The sequence below is a fragment of the Budorcas taxicolor genome, chromosome 9 (genome assembly GCF_023091745.1).
Source record: "Budorcas taxicolor isolate Tak-1 chromosome 9, Takin1.1, whole genome shotgun sequence".
Classification (NCBI taxonomy): Eukaryota; Metazoa; Chordata; class Mammalia; order Artiodactyla; family Bovidae; genus Budorcas; species Budorcas taxicolor.
The window spans coordinates 86,703,275-86,723,809 of NC_068918.1; the positions used below are offsets into that span (position 1 = coordinate 86,703,275).

Genomic DNA, 20,535 nt, shown 5'->3' on the forward strand with positions numbered 1-20,535 from the left:
TTTTTCGTCTGAATGAAATGATGCATTGTTGTTATCAAAATACTAGAAAATGCCCAAAGGGGCTGGGGTCTCAAGTTTAGCAGAGGCCACGGGTGAGATGAGTAGCAGGACGCGGCTGGCCCCTCTGGTCATTAGGAAACCCGGCCAGGGGCTTCAGACACACACAAGAGTTGTCTGGGCCATTTGGAATCTCCTAGCTTCTCTGTCTACACCCTCACCAGGTGACTATGATGGGACATATTTGCCATATTTGAGGGCATGGGGTGGAATCCAGTAAGTCACCATGACCTGGAGAAGTCGACTGGGTTGTGAAGACCATGAACCGAGGTTAAAGTCTGGAGATCCTCGGTCGTCCTTGATTTCCTGAGGAACCTGGGACATCTGCTTGCCTTGGTGTTTCTCTCTGCAGGAGGCTGGCATTGTGTGGTTCCCGAGGGGCCGTCAGAGGTTCTGTTGGCAGAGCTCTTTCAGCTCCCTGGAGTGTTTTTAAGTTTAAAGACTCCAATGACCTAGAGTTTGGTTTCACTTTTTATTGCAGCTCTCCCTCGAGAACCATGCCAACTGTGGGGGACACTTTAATGGATCCCCATGCCTAGCATGAAATGTCAGAAGAGGAGCAAGGCCATTATTTTAATACCCAGACTCTGTCTACCCAGCCCCAGCTTTCCAGGTGGGAAGCTCAATCAACCATCTGTCAGTTTTACTAGCATTGGTCTTACTTCCCACAGTTGCAAAACACCACGTACACCCCGCCTCTCTCTCTCTTTTTTTTTTTTGAAGGGAAGGTTCCTAACTATTTGACAAATAGAATTCCAATATTCATTTGAAAAATTATTTAAAACTCAGTCATTTTGGTGTTTTGCCCACACATTGCCAACCATCTGGATATTTCTGCATTTCTGGGTAGATATTCCTGTGCTGTTTGGGATCTTATGGATAATTGTTGGATTTTTCCAATCTTCCTTGGAATCATAGTCAGATTTGTAGATCATGTTGCTTCTTCCCCCAAGCTACACTGCACTTCAGTACATCATAACCTTTCTTGGCATATCGATGGGATTTTTGGTCAAACATTCGTGGTTACACTGAGATTTGTGTTTTCTTCATTTCAGAGTCTGGGAACTATTTGGCGGTTTCCAGTGGAAAGTCAGAATTGAATTTCAAACAAAGAAGCAGTAGGGAGACTTACATAAACATGAAGGTTTTAGTGCATTAAAGAGCAATCCTTGGTATATTTAAGAAATAATTTTACCATTTTGGGGTTTTTAGGGACCGGTTTATTTCACAAGCTCTTAACATTCTTTTGGGGGTTTTCTCCATAACCAGGATTGTCCCCTCCTACTCCTCCGCCTCCCCTGCCGGACTGGGTGGGCTGCAGGGAGCTCTTAGCTGAGAATGGCAGCCATTCCTGGCTGGTATTTGCCTTCATGTCTTTGGGCGTGTCTCCACTGGCAGCCTTTTGTGACTAAATGTACTGGCTGCCGGGGTAGCTTCAGAAAGTTATTTTTGACTTCCATAGAAGATTTTGATTAATAGGCTCTTAATCTATTAGGTTCTGACTGCAAGTGGCGAAAGCCCAACTTGAACTAATTTAAATCCCAGAATCCATTGGCTTGTGAAACTGCACATTGGGAAGGGCAGTGGCTGAGCTGGTCTGAGGGAGCCCTAGACTCTTTCTCTCTATCTCTGGTCTCTTCTCCATGGGACAGTAAGAGCTGGTCACCCACAGTTCCAGCCAGAGGCTAAGGCAGTGGCCAGGGTCCGGCTCCAATGAGAGCATTTCCTGTGAAGACTTCGGGGCTGCCTGGGATAACAGGGACTGAGGTCTGTTACCAGAAGAATTGGGGGAAGCTTCACTGGGTAGAAAAAATAATGTGTCCTTCACACAGTGCATTTTGGGTTCCCTGCTGTGCAGAGATTTTTTTTTGTTGTTGTTGTTTTTTTAGGGTCTTGGAACTCTACAGAAATGTAGTCGCTCTAGAGAGATTTTGGATTCAATTATTTTTACTCCAAGGAATCCTGAAGTGCTGCACATGTGTGTTCAGTCACTGAGTCATGTCCAACTCTTTGAGACAGTGTGGACTGTGGCCCACCAGGCTCCTCTGTCCATGGGATTTCCCAGGCAAGAATACTGGAGTGGGTAGCCATTTCCTTCTCCAGGGGATCATCCCAACCGAAGGATCGAACCCACATCTTCTGTGTCTCCTGCACTGCAGATGGATTCTTTACCCACTGAACTACCTAATCGCCACCAATTCCAGTGAAAGATGGCAGAGATGGCAGCTGAGAGAACCTTGACTCCCTCTGGGCATTTGAGTGAATCTCTTTGGGCTGAGGCTAAACAGGATGAGAAGAAAGGGAGGAGAGCAGTGTGGACTTCAACTCTTTCCATCTCATTTAAGCCACGAGGCTGAGAAGCCTTCACTCTTGGACTTTACACTTTCCCCAGGCCTTTTGTGATAGAAGGCACTTACATTGAAACTTGGTATTATATCTTCAGAGTATCTCCATGCTGTCGTTTCATCTCATTGTTTAAATCCTGTGGGCTATTTTGGATCCTATGAGCTTGGACAAAATTTGAGATTGAAATAGAAAAGGCCAGAAGTGGATTTTCAGGCCAGAGGTCAACTTGGCTTTGGGGTTGGTTGAAGAATGAGGCTTCCTCTTTTCAGAGCTTTCTGGTGGGGGGTGCGCTGGAGGGGCTCCCCACCTATGACCCCAGGAGGGTACATGGTGGGAGAGTGGTTAGTACTGGGGGAGGCTCTGAATGAGGGGGAAGTGGCCTGGACCCTCACTCTGAAAAGGCAGCCACACTTGACCTCAGATTGATGGTCATGTCCAGTGGGATGAGGGAACAAGCCCCTGGGGATGCTTGGGAACTTCCACTGTCCCCTCCCCGTGCTCCTCGTCCTGTGCTTGCTCCCCTGCTGGACATAAGCTGATTGGAGGGGTGAGTGGTGAAAGCCCAGCCTCCATGGTTCTACATTCTCCACGCGGAGGCATTTATGGATTAGCAGAGACAGTCACATCGGTCTCCTCTTGGAGTTCATCTTGCAGGAAGGCTGCTTCCACTTTCACTCCTGCTTGCCCATGGTGGTGGAGGGGGTGTGCTGGGTGGAGGCCAGGGTTATTGCCCTCGCCCTGCTGTGAGGCAGTGATCCTGAGCTGATTTACTCTGCAGGCTCAGTGGTGTCCACCTGAGGGTTTCAAACTGGAGAGGGAGGGGATACAGAAAGCTCCACGGTAGTCACACTCTAGATCCACCTTCTCCAGGGCAACCTCAGCAATAATAAACCCGAGAGTTTGGTTTTCTGACTCCTGGCTTCCCTGGTGGCTCAGTGGTAAAGAATCCACCTGCCAACGCGGGAGACATGGATTTGATCCCAGGGGTTGGAAAGATCCCCTGCAGAAGGAAATGGCAACCCACTCCAGTATTCTTGGCTGGGAAATCTCATGGACATAGGAGCCTGGTGGGCTATGGTCTATGGGGTCGCAAAGAGTCAGATACTACTTAATAACTAAACAACAACATCTACTTTCTTAAATTGATTGAACTCAGATGTTCATAAGGACCACTTTTGTCCCTCATGCTTCAAATCCAGGGAAAGCTCCTGCATACAGTTAATCAGATGTGATAAAAATTATGTGTGATTTGTAACTTATCAGCTGAAGAGAAACATATAGGTCCTTTTTCATCACTGTCCAATCATTGATTGTGTAGTATGTATCGTGAGTTTTGAGAACCAAATAGATTTTTCAGATTTGATTTTCAAGTCAAGTCAAACTGCTATTGTCTGAGTCATTTCTCTCAGTAAGTATTACTGCCTCAGAACATACTGGGTTCTACCTATTCAACGTTTTACCAGTTGGATTTTCCACCTCGGCTGTGGGGTATAGCCTCATTGTTGATGATGATTCTGTGAGTGGCAGCTCCATCCAGTGCTGTCACAGAAATGAAAGAATTTGAGCATGCTTGTCAGCTACTGTTTTGTCTATAGACGGCAGGTTGGTTGTAAATCCAGCTTAGAGTTTTCATTTATTCCTCTGATGAACTCTGTGCGCCAACACTTTGGTGTAGCAGATTTGGCTAAAGTCTATCAAGTTGGGAAGGTATGTCAGTGGGGGGCTTCACAACTTCTTCTTTGCTTCTGCCATCTGTCTACCTTCCTTTCTCTTTTTGCTTGTCTGGAGAATATAACCAAGTAATTGTATGGTATTTTTTTAAGGGAAAACAAACAAACAAACAAACAAAAACAACACTTTAGATGCAGAAAGATTCACTTACTATTCTGAGTCATAGTCTTAAGCATGTCTCCATGAATTGTGCCATTTTGGGGTCAGTCTTACCCTTTATTCATTGTAGTAATGGATTCTGAGCTTTCCTTCTCTTATTCTGAGAAATTGCCCTTGGTAGAGCTCTCTTTCTAGACACATATTTATTTTCAGCCCTGTGGATAGGCCTGTACCCTGAAGGGTGGTTGGTGTGTCTGAACCAAGAATCTTGAATGTGTTCAGTTTAGAATTCACATGCATCTCTCAAATAGGCAGTGGGGACTAGGTCTGGGATGGTTAGTTGGGAGCTGAGCACGTGGAAGACATTGGTTGTATGAGTAACTGAAGCCTAGGGAACACGTTACCCTTCCCTCCCCAGATCCAGATGGATATTTTCTACTTCCCTGGAGCACAGGCCAGTTTTTTCACAGCCACTGGGTCTCTTGGGGGAGAGAGGGAATTTTGGAGGTGGGAGATGAGTCCTTGAGCAGATCTGTACCTTAAGCCTTCAGGGTCTGGGTTAGTCCTGGTTCTTCTCCAGACTTTAGCCTTCATCTTGACCTAGAGCTCTTTTGGATGGACCCAGACTCCCACGGGAGTCTCATAATTGAAACAGGACATTGGGAAGTTGTCCGGATCAGCAAATAAATGGTTGCTCCCGGAGTTAAGGTAGAAGTCATCAACTGGCAGGCAATGGACTGAGTCTGGCCAGCTGGGGTGTGTGTGTGTGTGTGTGTGTGTGTGTGTGTGTGGGGGGGGGGGGGTTGTGTGGGTGTGTATGTGCTTCTTCACATAGTGTTTTTTTTGGTTTTACACTTAACTGAGCTAGTATAAAATGGAGAAATTTCACATAAAATCCAGGATTTCTAGCTTCTTAGAAAAACCTCCAGAATATTGGACAATCTGGGTCCTGAATTCCCTTTTGTCAGCGGGTGCCAGAAGCTAAATCGTGCCTTTGTGTAGCGTGTACATTCCTTCATATGTCTCCACTTACTTGCTTCATCTCCCTGGCCCTCAGGGGGACTCTTGGCTGACCTCAGTAGTCTAACCTTAGCGTCTTTTTGTCAATCCATCAGTCATTTACGTGAGTACTGAGTATGTGGTCAGTATCTGATGCCCAGATACGTGCCAGAGTGGGAAGGTGGGGATGGGGCCCCGTCCACTGTGATAAATGAGCCCTGCATGTGGGAGGACCAAGTTGGTCCTGGGTACCTAGCTCTGAACTCAGCCTTCCTGAGGGCTTTTGTCAGCCCTGGAGAATCCCTTGAAGCCGCTCTGTGGACTCTCCAAAGATTGACATGGAGGAGCCCTTGGAATCTTGGAACCATCCTTGAACAGATGCAGATCCATACTTTGGCCCTTCAACCGAATTGGCCTCCAGGGCCCTCTTGAATGAGAGCTGGAGTTTGGAGCCTAGACCAAAGTAAGAACTCTGGGTGCCAATGGTCCCTTATTTTTCATTCTCAAACAGACCAACAGGGGCCTCGGGGAGCCATAGCACTGAAATGTCTAGCTTGGCAATGACCAGGTACCTGAAATGTCATCAGAATACCATTTTGCCACCTAGTACCTGGTAAAATATTCTTGACTCTGGATGGGGTTTGCTGGTATGAGCTGTGGAATGAGTCTGCTGCGGTATGAGATTGCTTGAGTCATAGCAGACACTGCTGGCTGCTGCTTCTGTCTTGAGCACCTTACCATCTGTCTCCCTTCAAAGACAGCCTTGACTGGGGGGAGATGGGAAAGGGCATGGACAGGAAATTCTTTGTACTTAATCTAAAATCCTGGCGGCTGCAGCTTGAACTCACTTCCACATTTTGCTTTCTACGGAGATGAGAAAACAGCTTGTCATGGCCCTCGTGTGTCATGCACGTCTTGTGAGGTCACCTCCCAATGTCCCCTCTATTGAGCCATGTAATTCCTATCGTGTTGACTTTGGGCTTGTCCTTTTTCTCTTTGGAGGAGCAGTTCATGGGATACATGGCTTTAAAGAGTATACCCCTCCTTACCTTAATCAGATGAGAATCCTGAAAACTGTTCCAAGAGGGTTCTGTGCTTCATTTATCTAGAAGTGAGGATGGTCTATGAACGCTTACAAATAAGTAAGAAATCATTCTGTCATGTCTCTACCTTATGCTGCCAGAATGGTACTCCTGGAACACAGAACCCAGAATGCAGTCTGCAGACCCTGAAACCTGCTTCACACTTCCTACATTTCATTTAAGGAATGAAGTCATGAGACCTACCAAGTGATGATCAGGAATAGCTTCTGTCGAGTAGCCCAGGTTCATGCATGTTGACCTGCACCTGCCTAGAGCCGACCTTCCTTAATTAGAGGCTTCTTTGATGGATTCCTGCAGAGCTAAGGCATGTAGTGAGGAGTGGACCTGGAGGGACCTCAGATTCCCTTTCACCCGTCCTTCCTGTTCTTCTTTTCGTCCAAACTTTTCTGAGTGAGGCATGGGTGCTGTTGACCAGGCAGCATCAGCAATGACATCAATTTTAAAGGTCAAAGTTGATGAGAATCCAGGGAATGATAATGTCCCTTAATTAAGTCACCATAGTATTGTGTGTAATTGGCCTGATTCGCGTGTGTTGGGGGTGGTGTGGGGGAGGGGTTTTGGCCTTAGGTGTTTGGAGAACCTTAAATTCAAGACTGAGTTTATAAGGCAGTTGACCCTAAGGGATGATTTCAGGATCCCCTAAAGGCTTTTGTGTTTTAGAGACAACCTTCATTAGGTAACTCTATAAGTCCTAAAATGTCACTATTAGAAAGTTGTTACTTTGGCCCAAGGGCTTCCCTGGTGGTTCAGGTGGTTAAGAGTCTGCCTATAATGCAGGAGACCAGGGTTCAGTCCCTCAGTCGGGAAGATCCCTTAGAGAAGGAAATGGCAACCCATCCCAGTATTCTTGCCTGGAGAATTCCAGGGACAGAGGAGCCTGGTGGGCTACAGTCCATGGGGTCGCAAAGAGACACGACTGAGTGACTAACACTTCCACTTCACTACTCTGGCCCAAGATTTTGTTATACAAATGTGAATAGCATTCACTTACTCCATTCCTTCCATAGAGAGGAGCTTACTAGGGCAGACAGCAGGAGGTGAAGTGACTGTGGGTGAAGGCAGAGTGCCCCTCCGAGGCGAAAAATGGCACGGGAAGGTGGGGTAGGTGGTGGAAGAAAGGGTAAACCCAGCTGGAGCCCTCACGATTGGTTTTAAGATACTAGTGGCTTCCTAAGTCAGTTTTTCATGGGTGTGGTCATTGATCATTTATGAGCAGGGACAGAGTCCCAGATCTGTGAGCTGTGGGAAGAGTCGGGCATTGCAGTTGGACACAGCAGGATTTGCATTTGGTTCTACCCCTGTACAGCTATGTGGCTCTGGACAGTTCTCCTAACCTCTCTGTTCCAGGCCTTGCTTGCTGTCTTCATCTGCCATATGGAGGTGGTAAACGGCACCTCCTGCGTTGTGTGTGTCAAGAGCATCTCACGCAGTGTGAGTTTCAGGCAGAGGGTGGTGGGTGGTGGGCACTCAGTAAGCCCCCTTTTCTTGTCCATTTCCCTCTCCCATTTTTATACTTTAGAGTTGGTTTACACCAGATGGTTTTTTTTTTTTTTTTCTGGTGTACAAATGCTGGCAGTTATTGTGTTGAGACACACTGATGGTACTTGATCACTGGCAGGAGGAGAACAAACTCTTGCACGGACACCGTTGGAAACTGAGGGGGTAAGCGGAATGCAGTGATGTGCGTTTGGTTTTGACGGCCCAGGGGGATTTGCCTCTTGTTCTTCTTTACTTTCCTCATCTTATTGGAGCTCCTTGAGGTTCTCAATGTCCCCCTTACCCTGGGCGGATGCACCGTTTGACCGCGATTCTCATGTGACTTAGAAATGATTCCATGCCGTGTTCAAGGACAGAGGTGAGGCAGAGCAGGAAAGAACAGCGAGCGTATTTATGGATTGTTCCTCCTCTCGGATGTCAGTAATGAACGGAAATCATCTTCAGACTGAGGTCATTGTGTGTGGATTGAATCACTCGTGCACAGCGGAAAGCATGATGGCGTTAGGGCTTTACAGATCTCACATTAGAGACTGTCTGTCCAGGATCGACCTTTCCTGAATGGAGGGTTAGAACTGAACTGTAAAGACAAGTGTTGTTCACACATTCATTCATTTGTTTTCTTCTTTAGGAGAGTCACCCCACCATTTCGAGGTGTTGGGGTCCTCGTGTTGTTTCCATGATATTTTGGTCAGGGTGAAGAACAGGATTCTTGGGAGTGATTTCTGCTATGGCAGGAAATGGGGGCTGCAGCCACAGAAGGCCAAACCCATGGCAGGAAAAGGGGGGTGGTGTTCAAAGTGAAGCCTTGGAAGAAATAAAGGAAACGGAGGAAAGGGAGCCCCCGTCCTCCAGCCAAGAAAATCCTGCAAAGTTCCTTGTAGGCGAGGAAGGGTTCATGAGAATTAAGGCAGAGTCGCCATGACTGCTAATTTTAAATATCCAGATGCTCGCTAGTGGGCTGTCTTTAATGTCTCCTCAACTCGGAACTTCCCTGATGGCATTAGGCTTTTTGTCCGTGATTTCTCCCTTCTCGCGTTTACAGGACCCTCGCTTCTGATGCTGGGGGAGAAATGCTCTCTGGCGGTTGCTCTGCGCCTGTCCTCTGACAATTGTGCTTTTGCTTCCAAAGTGGACACTCTTTCTCAGTGCCTCAAAAATTATGATACTCATACTACATTTTTTCATTCCTTGAATGTCTTTAGTGGGATCCCAGAAGTTCTCTCCTTTTCTTATCATTTTCCTCCTAAGGCAGTGCGGTAATTTTGGGAAGAATAAGTGATGTATGCTAGCATCAGCTATACTTACTTTGTTCAGAATCTTCATTAGTGAAATCACATACTAACCAATCTATGTGTTGTCACGAAACACGCCCCTTTCCCTCGTTTCTATGAGAGTCTCAATTCATTTTTTAAAGTGTTCTGAAGTTTAAATGTTTCTGGGTTTTTTAGGTTACCTTTTTTGCCAGCTGAGAAGGCCTTGCATTGGTGAATAATCAGTTTCAGATCCAGGTTTGCCCCTACGTTGACTGTTGTGTAAAATTTACCATCTGTTTATACACACTGCATTGTGATATCAGTTATATTATGAGCTGAGAGATTGTGTTTGACAAAACATTATGTTTCATTTTGGTTAGTTAGGAAAACCAAGAACACTGGCTTGGAACTTCATCAATGAAGATTAAAATGTTGTGCTTCTTGATAATTTTTCTGTCTTCTTCTGGGATGAAATATGAAAACATTTAAATTAGCGACCTGCAGCTAAAACCAGAGGTTTGCCTGTCTTTTAAGATGTTGATCTTGATTTGTTTTCTTTGTGGAAATGACTGATTCTCTTATCCCCCTTTAGATATAGTGGATCATGAGAGTTTTATGTTGTTCTTCTCAGGGTGGCTTTAAAGATTGTCCAGCTGTACCATGCCAAATCCTGAGAATTTATTTAATATATGAATGCTTCTGGAGAATATGTCAGATTACTATTTTGTTAATCTTGTCGTAGCAAGGCAACACAATCAAGCTGGAGAATGCCTAGCGTTTATTTTGATTTGTTTCACTTTGGGTTTAAATTCGCCACTCACAGTTCCCTGAAATACACAAAAGGTTGCGGGCTTGGTGTGTTTGCTTTGCAGTCACACTATAATGATGTCCAAACATGACAGTACTTAAAGTCTTTAGGATCAGACAGATGGAAAGTTGTTTGCTCTTTCACTAACCATGTCAGAGAACATTGGAAAAAAATTCGTTTTCCCAGTCTTCCCTTCTCGTAAGTTGATAGTTGCGCTGTTTGCATAGCTGACCACCCACTGAAGCCAAGGCACGTGAAACTGCTGTCCACTAAAATGGGCCTGAAAGTCACGTGGGACCCACCCAAAGATGCTACCAGTAGATCCGTGGAGCATTACAACATTGCCTATGGGAAGTCACTGAAAAGTCTTAAATACATCAAGGTGAATGCGGAGACGCACTCCTTCCTTATTGAGGATGTGGGTAAGTGACCCTCTGTCTTGTTCCCGGTCAGAACTAACTGTCCACTTCCATCCTCCTTCCATTCTCAGGCTGACTATTTGGGAGACAAAAATGGCACCCAGTGGTTCTTTGGTTCTTGGGTAGCCAAGGTTAAGAGCCTGTTAAACAACAGCCTTCATCTTGCTCATGGGCTTCCCATCCTGCATTTGAATTCCTGGATCTTTCTCCAAATTGATGTAGGAAACAATTCTTAGTTTCTGGATGTGCTTTTGGAATATATGTTGATTCTTTTTTAGCTCATAGAAACTTGACTACTGGACAAGTTTGTAGTCTGACCTTGAGATTTCTAATTTATAAACCAGTTTATAATTAGGGTTAGTTAAACAATGTGTCCCTGTAGGGGTGTATGGTGTGTCTTGCTTTGCCACATCTGATTCAGAGATGTAACATTTCTCCCCGTTAAATTTGTTTCTGGAAGTTTGGAGTATTTAACATTTTGGCTAAATATATTGTTGTATCAGTGCAGGTGTAGGTGGTTTTGAACTTAAACTTTGAGCTACCTCCAGAGGATCCTCTGTATTCCCCTTTCTCAGTCCCTCTGGCCTGAGACCCCATTTATTCTACAGTCATCCCGTGGTCCAACCTTAAGATGGATCCTACAGAAGTCATAGAAGCCAGCACCTGTGATAACCAGGTCCCCCTGGCCACGTTAGCATTCTGCTGCTTTCCCTCAGTGGATCAAAACCAACACGTGGCTCTTTCCCATCTTCATAGCTCCAGCTAAACGTACATTTCTCTGAATCTCCTCCGTATCACTAGGGCCCCAGAATCCAACTGTGATGTTAATTGGAGATTCTATCTCACAAAGGCACGAGCAGGGTCCCAGTTTCTTACTCAACCCTTGGGTTGTGAGGTTGACTGCAGAGAAGAAAATGATGCAAAAATAAAGCCCTAGAACTCACTGAAAACCAAGAATATCCCCACCCTTCCCCTGCATCCTGCCCCCGGCAACTTCCTGATGAAAATCAGAAGTTTTCTGAAGCGAAACAGAGGCATTTGGATGAAATTTCTTTGAAATAGGAATAAGCTCAGAATGAAGAGAGAAAGTGCTGGCGAGGCCTGGTTTTGCTTTTTGTCCAAACCTACAGCATTTCCCAGTTGGTCCAGCAGGTCGTGCCAAACCTTAAATGCCACCAGGTCCCAGCACGGTCCGGTAGAAGGCAGACCAGTAGGGGTCCCAGATGTGTCACTGGTCCTGCACCCCTGGCTTGAGAACTGAAGTTTTGTGAAAGGAATGTTCCTCACTGGGAGAAATGCAACGATCATTATTGCCTTTGACAGAGCTCTTACCTCTCCAGCCCTTTATCCCCTCAAATGCCCACAAACTTTCATCTCTTAAAGGCATTGGCACCTTTGCTTATCTTTCACATGATAATAATTCATTTTGAGGAAAACCAGCACTACCAGAGTTTTGCTTTTCAAAACTGTAGGTTCAAGGTACCCTTGCTTTGTAACATGGTGTCTGGGTTTTCTTTTGCATCCCAGCAATTTCAGGATATCAGCTAAAGACCTTCATTATGTAACCTTGATCCCTAGATGCATGTCAAAAAGTGTAGTCCAGTTATTTCAGGCGTAGCATTTCCAAAGTCTCAGGAAATGGTTTTTCTAGATCTTTTGACTATTTTTGTTGAAATAGTCAAAGAAAACCTGCACACATAGTAAGGGAAATATTTTATTGTGAAAAGAAAATTTCATGAGGTTCTACTTAATACAGTGTAGATTTCCCATGTGCTAAATTTCTTGATTACGTGGAAATGTTCTCACAATTTTTTTGGAGGTTGCCATTGGGAAGTTTTCTTTGTTGTTACTAACACTGTAGGTTAAAACATTTAGTGGACAGTGTGTGTCTGTTTCCTACATTGATTTCATGTTAAAAAGAAACTCAAAAGCTTATTTTTGTTGACTGCTCATGAATCCAGGTTTATTACACATGTCATGTGCTTTGTACTAAATCAGTTTTGTGTTCTTTTGGTCAGATGTGCTTCAATTGCCTGAGACCAATGTTAGTGATTTTGATTAAAGAAAAGAGAGAAGGCTATAGTTAGACTGGTCTCTTAATTTGGATTTTTATATTTGGTTATAATTGGTATGAGGAAGACAGTGATTTAAACTGTCGTTCTTGGAGATTTGAAATGGTGGCTTGACATGAACCGTATGTTTCAGAACCGGGGGTAGTGTACTTTGTGCTGGTTACTGCAGAAAACAGCAATGGAGTGAGCCGTCCTGTTTACAGAGCGGAGAGCCTGCCTGGTAAGTCTTTACCTTAGAATTGGAGGCTATGATTTTTTGTGACTTAGACTGGGAAATTCTTTGCTTCTTCAGGTCAATGCAAATTTAGAAATCATTAAGGAGTTCCCAAACAAGAAATTTTTAGACTTGTATAGCAAGCTGAAAGATTGAAAACTAGGAGAGATTTATCCCTTCTTCTAAAGTACTTTTGATATAGGTTACTAGCGCTTTGTCTTAAGTTTGGGGGTACTCACTACAGTTAACCACGTATAAAAGACCAAAAATATGTGTTGTCCATACAGTTTAGGGGTCAGGTCACTTGCATGGCCCGAGCAGATCCTTTGGAAGATTGTTGAGAAGACCATTGCAATGTACATTGAGGGATGCAGTGAAGTGTGGAAAATCCAGTAGGCCTCCTTTCTAACGATCAAGTTGCGTTTTCCTAATTTAGGAGGTGAATGGATCAAGATTGATGGTTTTCCCATTAAGGGTCCAGGACCATTTAATGAAACCGTCACAGGTACTACTTGCTCATTCGGTTCATGTCTTCACTGAAGCACCATCTCGAAAGAGGGCTGTGCTTCTGTCACACACATGTGCTCACAAACCTTCATTTAGTTCCCATCGCTAAACTAACACACACGCCGCACCATTTTGGTCGATCTGCACTGCACTGGATGGACCAGACTGCAGCCAGTATTGCTCATTCCTCACCGCTGTTTCACGTTCTGGTGTGGGGGTACGTCCTTGTCTACATCCGGGGATGCTGTTGCTCTGTTAACAGTCAAATATGGTGGTTGAGATGGCAGTTCTGGCCCGATGAGGATATTTACAGCTCTTCTGTGTGTGGATGCAGAAATGAATGGAGCCCACCAAACTGTGGCTTTACTGGGCAGTATGCTGCATCCAGGCTTTCTCTCCTTTCTGATGCATGGGATACTTTGCGATCCGTTCGATAACCTGCCTCCCATCTCTGCTCCATATTTGTATTCATGTGTGTTTTCTCATTTGGATGTGGATGTTGTCTGACCATATCGTTTTACTTGTTGAGAGAAGTGTTGACATTTCTTGTTGTGTCTCTTGAATATGTTTAATTAATGGTTAAACAGTAATGCAAAATGAAAGCAGTTATTTCAGAGTGTGGTTGAGTAAATATCCTAAAGGCAGTGTGGCAAGGTGTGGTGTTTTCAAATACACCAATCTGGTATTATTGTTGAGAGGAAGGTGAGTATGTTGAAACCAGTGACCATAATCTGCCTCTCAAGTCAGATCTGATGGGTGTAGGCAGTTTCCAAAGACAATTTTGATAAAAATAGGGAATGGAAGAACAAAACAGCCTGAAAAGGAAACTGAATTTTGGGAAAGGTGATGTGTTCTTGTTCAAATATGCTGGACTTAATGTAACGGATCTGTCTTATAGGTGATTGGTGATGAGGGCAAGAGGGAGGCCTGGGTTAGGAGCCATGCTGAAGAGTGAGAGTTGGAGTAGGAAGAGTGAGGAGAGGCTGAGAATTAGGAGAGACAAGAGTAAAGCCAAGGATCAAACTCTGGAAGACACGAACAGTGAAAGAGTCCAGAAGGTAGTACACCTAGAAAATGTGCGCAATAGGAAGGGTGTTTATTTCAGAGCTTGTCTGCTCCTGCAGACACATGTGCAAACATGCACACCTTTGACTGACAGATACACTGTGCCTTTGAGCCTTATACTTTGTCTTTTAAATAACCATTTTATTTTTAATCATCTTCCTGATAAAGTTTTTGAATGGCAGTTTTAGAATGCATATTATTTTTCTCAAGTAGTTCATTTCGTATGCCATCTTTAATAAAAACAGGCTTGTGTGTGTGTGTCCTTTCTGAGTAAGCATGTGGTATAGAAACCCTGGGAGTTGAGAATCACAGCCTAGTTCACTACTGGATTTATGACTGTGAGATCCTTTAACCTCTCTCTGCAGGAGGCTCTGTGGGTTCTTGATGTCAAAGAATGCTCTGCCATAATATATAACACTGTATTTGTCATACATGGTGCTAAGAAAGATCCTGGAAGAAATTTTGCAGCGTATGATGTAAAGCAGAACTTTAATAAAATGCATATCCAGAATAAATAGATTTAGCTCCAGAAAAAAAAAGACATTTCATTGTTAATGAAACTAATAAAAATAATTTATGAGAAATTATCAATAAGTGACCAACTTTGTATCTGTACCTTTTGAAATAAGGCCTGGTAAATATGCTATGCTATTGAGGAATGGTTAATATATGATAATCCCATTAAACAAAAGAACTATTTTTGATTTGCACATCAAACATGGTAGAATGAATAGTGTCTTGCACTTATATACAATGCTTTTTCCCTCAAATGCATGTACAGTCTATTTTGATTTAATAAAATACAGTCTTTAAATGCAAAAATAAAAAAACAAACACCCAAGAAACCCAACAACAACAAAGGAAGGGATTTGTCCTAGAAATGCAGATATTATCATCTGCATCTGGTGTGAGGCCCCAAGGGTTGGCTCTCATGCTTTAATCTGTAATACCTCACGTTCTTCCAGTGTTTATTTGAAACTAGAGGAAAATCCATTCTTTTATTCTGCTGGAAACCGTGGCTTCCGTTCAGATTTCAGAAGGCCTCTTTGCTGGCTGGAAATCTATCTTGACCTCATTGTCTTTACTTAAAAATGGGACTTTAGTTATGTAATTAATTCATTCAGTGCCTGTGGTTTTCCAGGCACAATTCTGGGTGCTAAAGATATAATAGTGAATAAGATTGACAAGGGTTTGCCTTAAGACTATATTCTAGTGGGAAAGAAAGACAGTAATTGTTGTTGTTAGGTTGCTAAGTCATGTCTGACTCTTTGCCACCCTATGGACTGCAGCACTCTAGGCTCCTCTGGCCTTTACTATATTCCAGAGTTTGCTCAGATGGACATGAATGGAATGGTTAGTGATGTTATTTAACCATCTCATCCCCTGCTGCCCCTTTCTCTTTTTACCTTCAAGTTTTCCCAACTTCAGAGTCTTTTCCAATTCATTGGCTCTTTGCATCAGGTGGCCAGGGTATTGGAGCTTCAGCTTTAGCATCGGTCCTTCTGATGAATATTCAGGGTTGATTTCCTTTAGCATTGACTGATTTGATCCCCTCGCTGTCCAGGGGACTCTCAAAAGTCTGCTCCAACACCACAACTCAAAAGCATCAGTTCTTCAGTGCTCAAGCCTTCTTTATGGTCCAACTCTCACATCTGTACATGACTACTGGAAAAACCATAGCTTTGACTATATGAATCTTTGTCGACAAAGTGATGTCAACGGCTTAGCTTTTTAACATGCTGTCTAGGTTTGTCATAGCTGTCCTTCCAAGGAGCAAGCGTCTTTTAATTAACGAATGGCTGCATTCTTGTCCACAGTGATTTTGGAGCCCAAGAAAAGAAAATCTATCACTGCTTCCATTTTTTCCCCCATCTATTTTCCATGAAGTGATGGGACCGGATGCCATGATCTTAGTTTTTTGAATGTAGAGTTTCAAGCCAGCTTTTTGACTCTCTTCTTTCACCCTCATCAATAGGTTCCTTTTGTTTCTTTTCACTTTCTGCCATTAGAGTGGAAAGAAAGACAATAAGCAATGTAAGCGGAGAGTCAGGCATATAATCCGTATGAGTTTGGTAGGGTTGCCATAACAAAATATCAGAGACTGGTTATCTTAAACAGTAGATATTTATTTCCTCACAGTTCTAGCAGCTCGAAGTCCAAGATGAAGGTGGAAGCAGGTTTGATTTCTCCCCAGGTCTTTTTCTCTGCCTTACCCTTCCTCTGTGGCCATGAACCCTTGGCTTCTCTGTGTCCAGATTTCTGCTTCTTTTAAGGACACCAGTCAGATGGGATTAGGGCCACCTTTGTAGCTTCATTTTAACTTAGTCACCTCCTAAGGCCCATGCTCCAAACGCAGTCCCATTCTGAGGTAATTTGGTTTAGATCTTAAACATAAAAATTTGAAAGAGGAGGGAGACAAAGTTTAGCCTGTAACATGATCATAAATTCCTTGAAACATGAGCAGCGCTGTGATACAGAACAAGGTGGCAGCACCAGGCCGAGACCCTCTGGGACTGTCTGGGGGGACGGAGAGTGTGTGGTGAGTCCTGGAGGCGGGCAGGACCTGAGTGATTTTCAGATGGTCACTCATACAAATGTGGACGCTCTTATGCGGCTAAGCAAAAATGCAACTCTAGAGCAGAAGTTTTGGCTTCCTCTGGTCACTCATCACATATCTTTTTGTTAGAAAGTGGTCTTGGTATTTAAATGTAAACTCTCTCCAGTTGAGATGTAAACCCATATCCCTTTGTTTTGTCCTTGGGGAAGAGATGTCACAAGTCCCTTCACATTTTGGAATCCTATTATTCAGCTTTCCTGCAGACTTTTCTGAAGTTGTTTTAGCTTTTCTTCTGTGACTGGATCTGGGTAATCTGCTCTGTGCAGAGCCGGGCACTGGGGGTCAGGATGAGAACCACGGTCCATCTCTGCTTCCAGCCAGACCATGGGCTCGGAGGGCAGTTCATGGGCTTTCACCGAGTTGTTCATCTGGGAAATTTTAGCTCTCAATAGGCTCATAAGTATTTTTAGTAATGTTGTGGTTTTCTAAAAATCGAATCCTTTGTGCTTTCCTCAAGCGATGGAGCCCACACTAGACCCAGAACTAAGACAAAAGTTTGATTTATGCTTCATGTTTTCTTTCCATTCTATTTTAGTTCATGAAACTTACTAATTTTTTTCTTTTGACAGTTAAATTACAGCTCAGACTCAAGTTTAGCGTAGAGTTCACAATTCTCTTAGGCCATTAACAATTATTTATTTCTGGCCGTACTGGGTCTTCTGTTGTGCGGGCTATTCTCTAGTTGTTGTGCTCGGGCTTCTCATTGTGGTGGCTTGTCTTGCTGCGGAGCGTGGGCTCTAGGCCGCTCAGGCTTCGATAACTGTGCGATGTGGGCTCAGGCATTGAGCTCCTGAGCTCTAGAGCCGCGGCTCCATAGTTGGGGCACACGGGCTTAGCTGCTCCTTGGCACGTGGGATCTTGGGTTAGAACCCGTGTCTGCTGCATCGGCAGGTGATTCTTTACCGCTGAGCCACCAGGGATGCTCCCTCTTAGGCCATTTTCACCAGCATGATTCCCGTGGTCCAGCCATCCCCTTCCTTATCTCGGTCACTGCGACCTCCAGGCTGCTCCCTGAATCCAAACAGCTTGAAGGCACATGGTTCATTATGTGCATCTCCACACTTGCGTCCCGGACTGCACAACTTCGGTGCTGACAATCCATTAGACAGTCTCCACTTCTGTGCCCTAGGATGGAGCTGCTCCCCTCCAAAACCTGGAATCATGAAATGCCCCATCATCTCGCTTCTTCAGCGCTGTCATGTCATTAGATTGTCTGGGCTTTGGGTCTGTAGACACTTCCCGTTGCCAGACTCCAGAAACTGTCTCCTGGCTCATTTCTGGCTTGTTTTATCTTGGTGCCGGCATTTCACCACACTCACGTCAGCACGGCCATGCCAGCCGCCCCCTCTCCCTGGCTGTCTGGTTTTCCCTCCTGAATGCTAATTGCTGAGCCCGCGGGAGAAATGAGAACTAAGCTCATCCACCGTGTGACAGCTTCCTGTAGCTGGTTTTCTAAGTTCTTCTGGACCCTGGGTTTTGCTTGGAGATTATTCTGTTTGTTCTTTCTTGGTTTCCTTTCTTTCTCTCCAAAACTTGGCCGTTTTCTTCAAGTTCCTTCCTCCACCTGCCTTCCCCTCCTGACCTGCCCTCCCACCTGACCTTGCTTCCTTCTCCCTGGGAAATAAAGTTCATCAGGGTGACATCTCTTGTCTCCCCTGCCTTGACTTCTAAGCCCTCATGGCTTCCTTCCCTTCTCCTGGCTCTGAGGAAAGGTTGCTATTACCGCTTCTCTCTCAGGCTCACTTCATATACAGAGAGCTTCTTTGCAAGCATGGTTAGGACCCAAGGGCTGTTCTGGATTCATCTTTGGAGCCCTCTGCTCCCGTGTAGGACCTGGCTCTAAAGCTAATTTGGGCAGGTGTCAAATTATTTGACAGTGAAACTGTGAGACCTGAAAACTGAAGCTTGGCCTCTTTCACTTCTTCCTTGGCACTCCTTTCATAGGACATATCTGTGGATGTGCCAGGAAAGACATCCAAGCATGTGTTTTGGTCTTTTCTATCAGTAGTTCATCAAAACGAGCACCCATCTTCATGTGCGTTTTCTTGCTAGTTTGTTTATGTAGATGTGAAGTGAAGTGAAGTCACTCAGTCATGCCCGATTCTTTGCAGCCTCATGGACTGCAGCCCACCAGGCTCCTCTGTCCATGGGATTTTCCAGGCAAGAGGACTGGAGTGGGGTGCCATTTCTTCTCCAGAGGATTTTCCTGACCCAGGGATCAAACCTGGGTCTCCTGCCTTGTAGGCAGACACTTTACCGTCTGAGCCACCAGGGAAGTCCCTATGTAGATGTGACTGATGTGGAATTTGAAAACTCTAACCCCACTGTTTTGAGATTGCCTCCTTCCCTAATCTGTTGGTTTAACAGCATAATGAATACATCCAAGCATAACCATCTCTACTGCTGACTCTTACACCCCGGATTCACGGTCAGTCAACAGTGAGACCCTTCAGACGTCTCAGCCATACAACGATGGGGCTCTCCCAAAAGGTTCCAGGGTCCTTTCTAAGAACCCTCTCAGATTCTAAACTTCCTTCTAAAGTTCTAGGGTTCCTTTCAGCTCTAGCATTTCATGAATTAACAACACTAAGGCACTCTGAATGAGTGATCCTAAGCTTGGCAAGCCGTTGGGAACCATTGTGGAGAAATGACTGTTTGCCTTGGTCTCCACCCTACTTAGAATGTTTTAGGCCAGCAAATCCCGAACTCATCTCGGCCAAGGAAGAAACACTGATTTATAGATTCTGGGTGTTGAGGTTGTGAGTGAATACACAGAGGTGCCCAGGATAAAGTATCACCTCCAGTGATACACTGGAAGTGCTGCCTTCCTTCTCTGGGTGCAGATGGTAGGCTTTCTGCCAAATGAGCCAAGGAGATGCCATGTTAACTCACTCAAACTGACCCATGTTAGTTTGACTGGGTAAGAGGAGCCGCTACGGCGCAGTGATAAGCAAACCACATCCTCCCTTGCATCTGCCCTGGGGGCACTACCGTGTAACCTGGAGCCAGGTCCTGGCTGCCGTGAGCCGGACTTGAGCATTAAGTATTCCCCGCTCCACAGTTTTAAAATTAATTATGAATCAAAGACCGTCCTCTTTTCATATACTAGTTTCAATTTAAAAAGTCTCTGGCCCACAGGGAATTAATAATGTCTATGACATTAGTTTTCTCAGTAGCTCTCTCATGGAATTATTAGATTTTTTAAAGTATGCAGTTTGGAGGGCAGACCTGGTTTCTGACTCCTGACCTGGGTGGGTGAGCTCCTTGAGGGCAGGGCAACAATGATTGACTCATCTTTGTATCTCCAGAGCCTGGGCAGAGCACAAAACAGGTGCTCAAGGAACGTTTACTGGGTGAAATGCTTTTAGAGGCTGCTTCTGCTCCACACCCATGCCCAGGAAGTTGAACTGTGTGTCAGTAGCTCGGGCACCTCCATCTCGTTCAGCCACCGACTGTGGGGGTGGCCCCGGCAGGCCACTTGGTCACCCTAGAATAGTGCTGTCACTAGTCAGCGGTCCTGGTTCTTGCCCACTGTTTCTGTGGAGGGGCCTGGGTGAAGGATGGTGTTGAATGCATTTGGAGGCCGGAGTTCCTCAGGGCTGGTTGCTCTGTGGAGTCAGGTCCACCTGCTGTGAGCTCACCTCCCTCCATGTCCAGATCTTTATCCTTCCATGGCTCAGATCTCTTTATCTGGGTGCTGGTTTCCAAGCCACCTCTCCCATTAGAATGTGGTTCAGTTCAGTTCAGT

At 44.9% G+C, this 20,535-nt stretch overlaps 1 protein-coding gene across 1 annotated transcript in view; it reads left to right on the forward strand.

Moving 5' to 3' along the window:
* Positions 1-20,535, forward strand: part of FNDC1 (fibronectin type III domain containing 1) — a 115,845-nt gene that overhangs the window by 18,080 nt on the left and 77,230 nt on the right. The window contains exons 2-4 of the mRNA XM_052645837.1: positions 10,121-10,315; positions 12,518-12,604; positions 13,035-13,103. Of these exons, the coding sequence (XP_052501797.1) occupies positions 10,121-10,315; positions 12,518-12,604; positions 13,035-13,103 (351 nt within the window). The remainder of the gene's footprint in view (positions 1-10,120; positions 10,316-12,517; positions 12,605-13,034; positions 13,104-20,535) is intronic.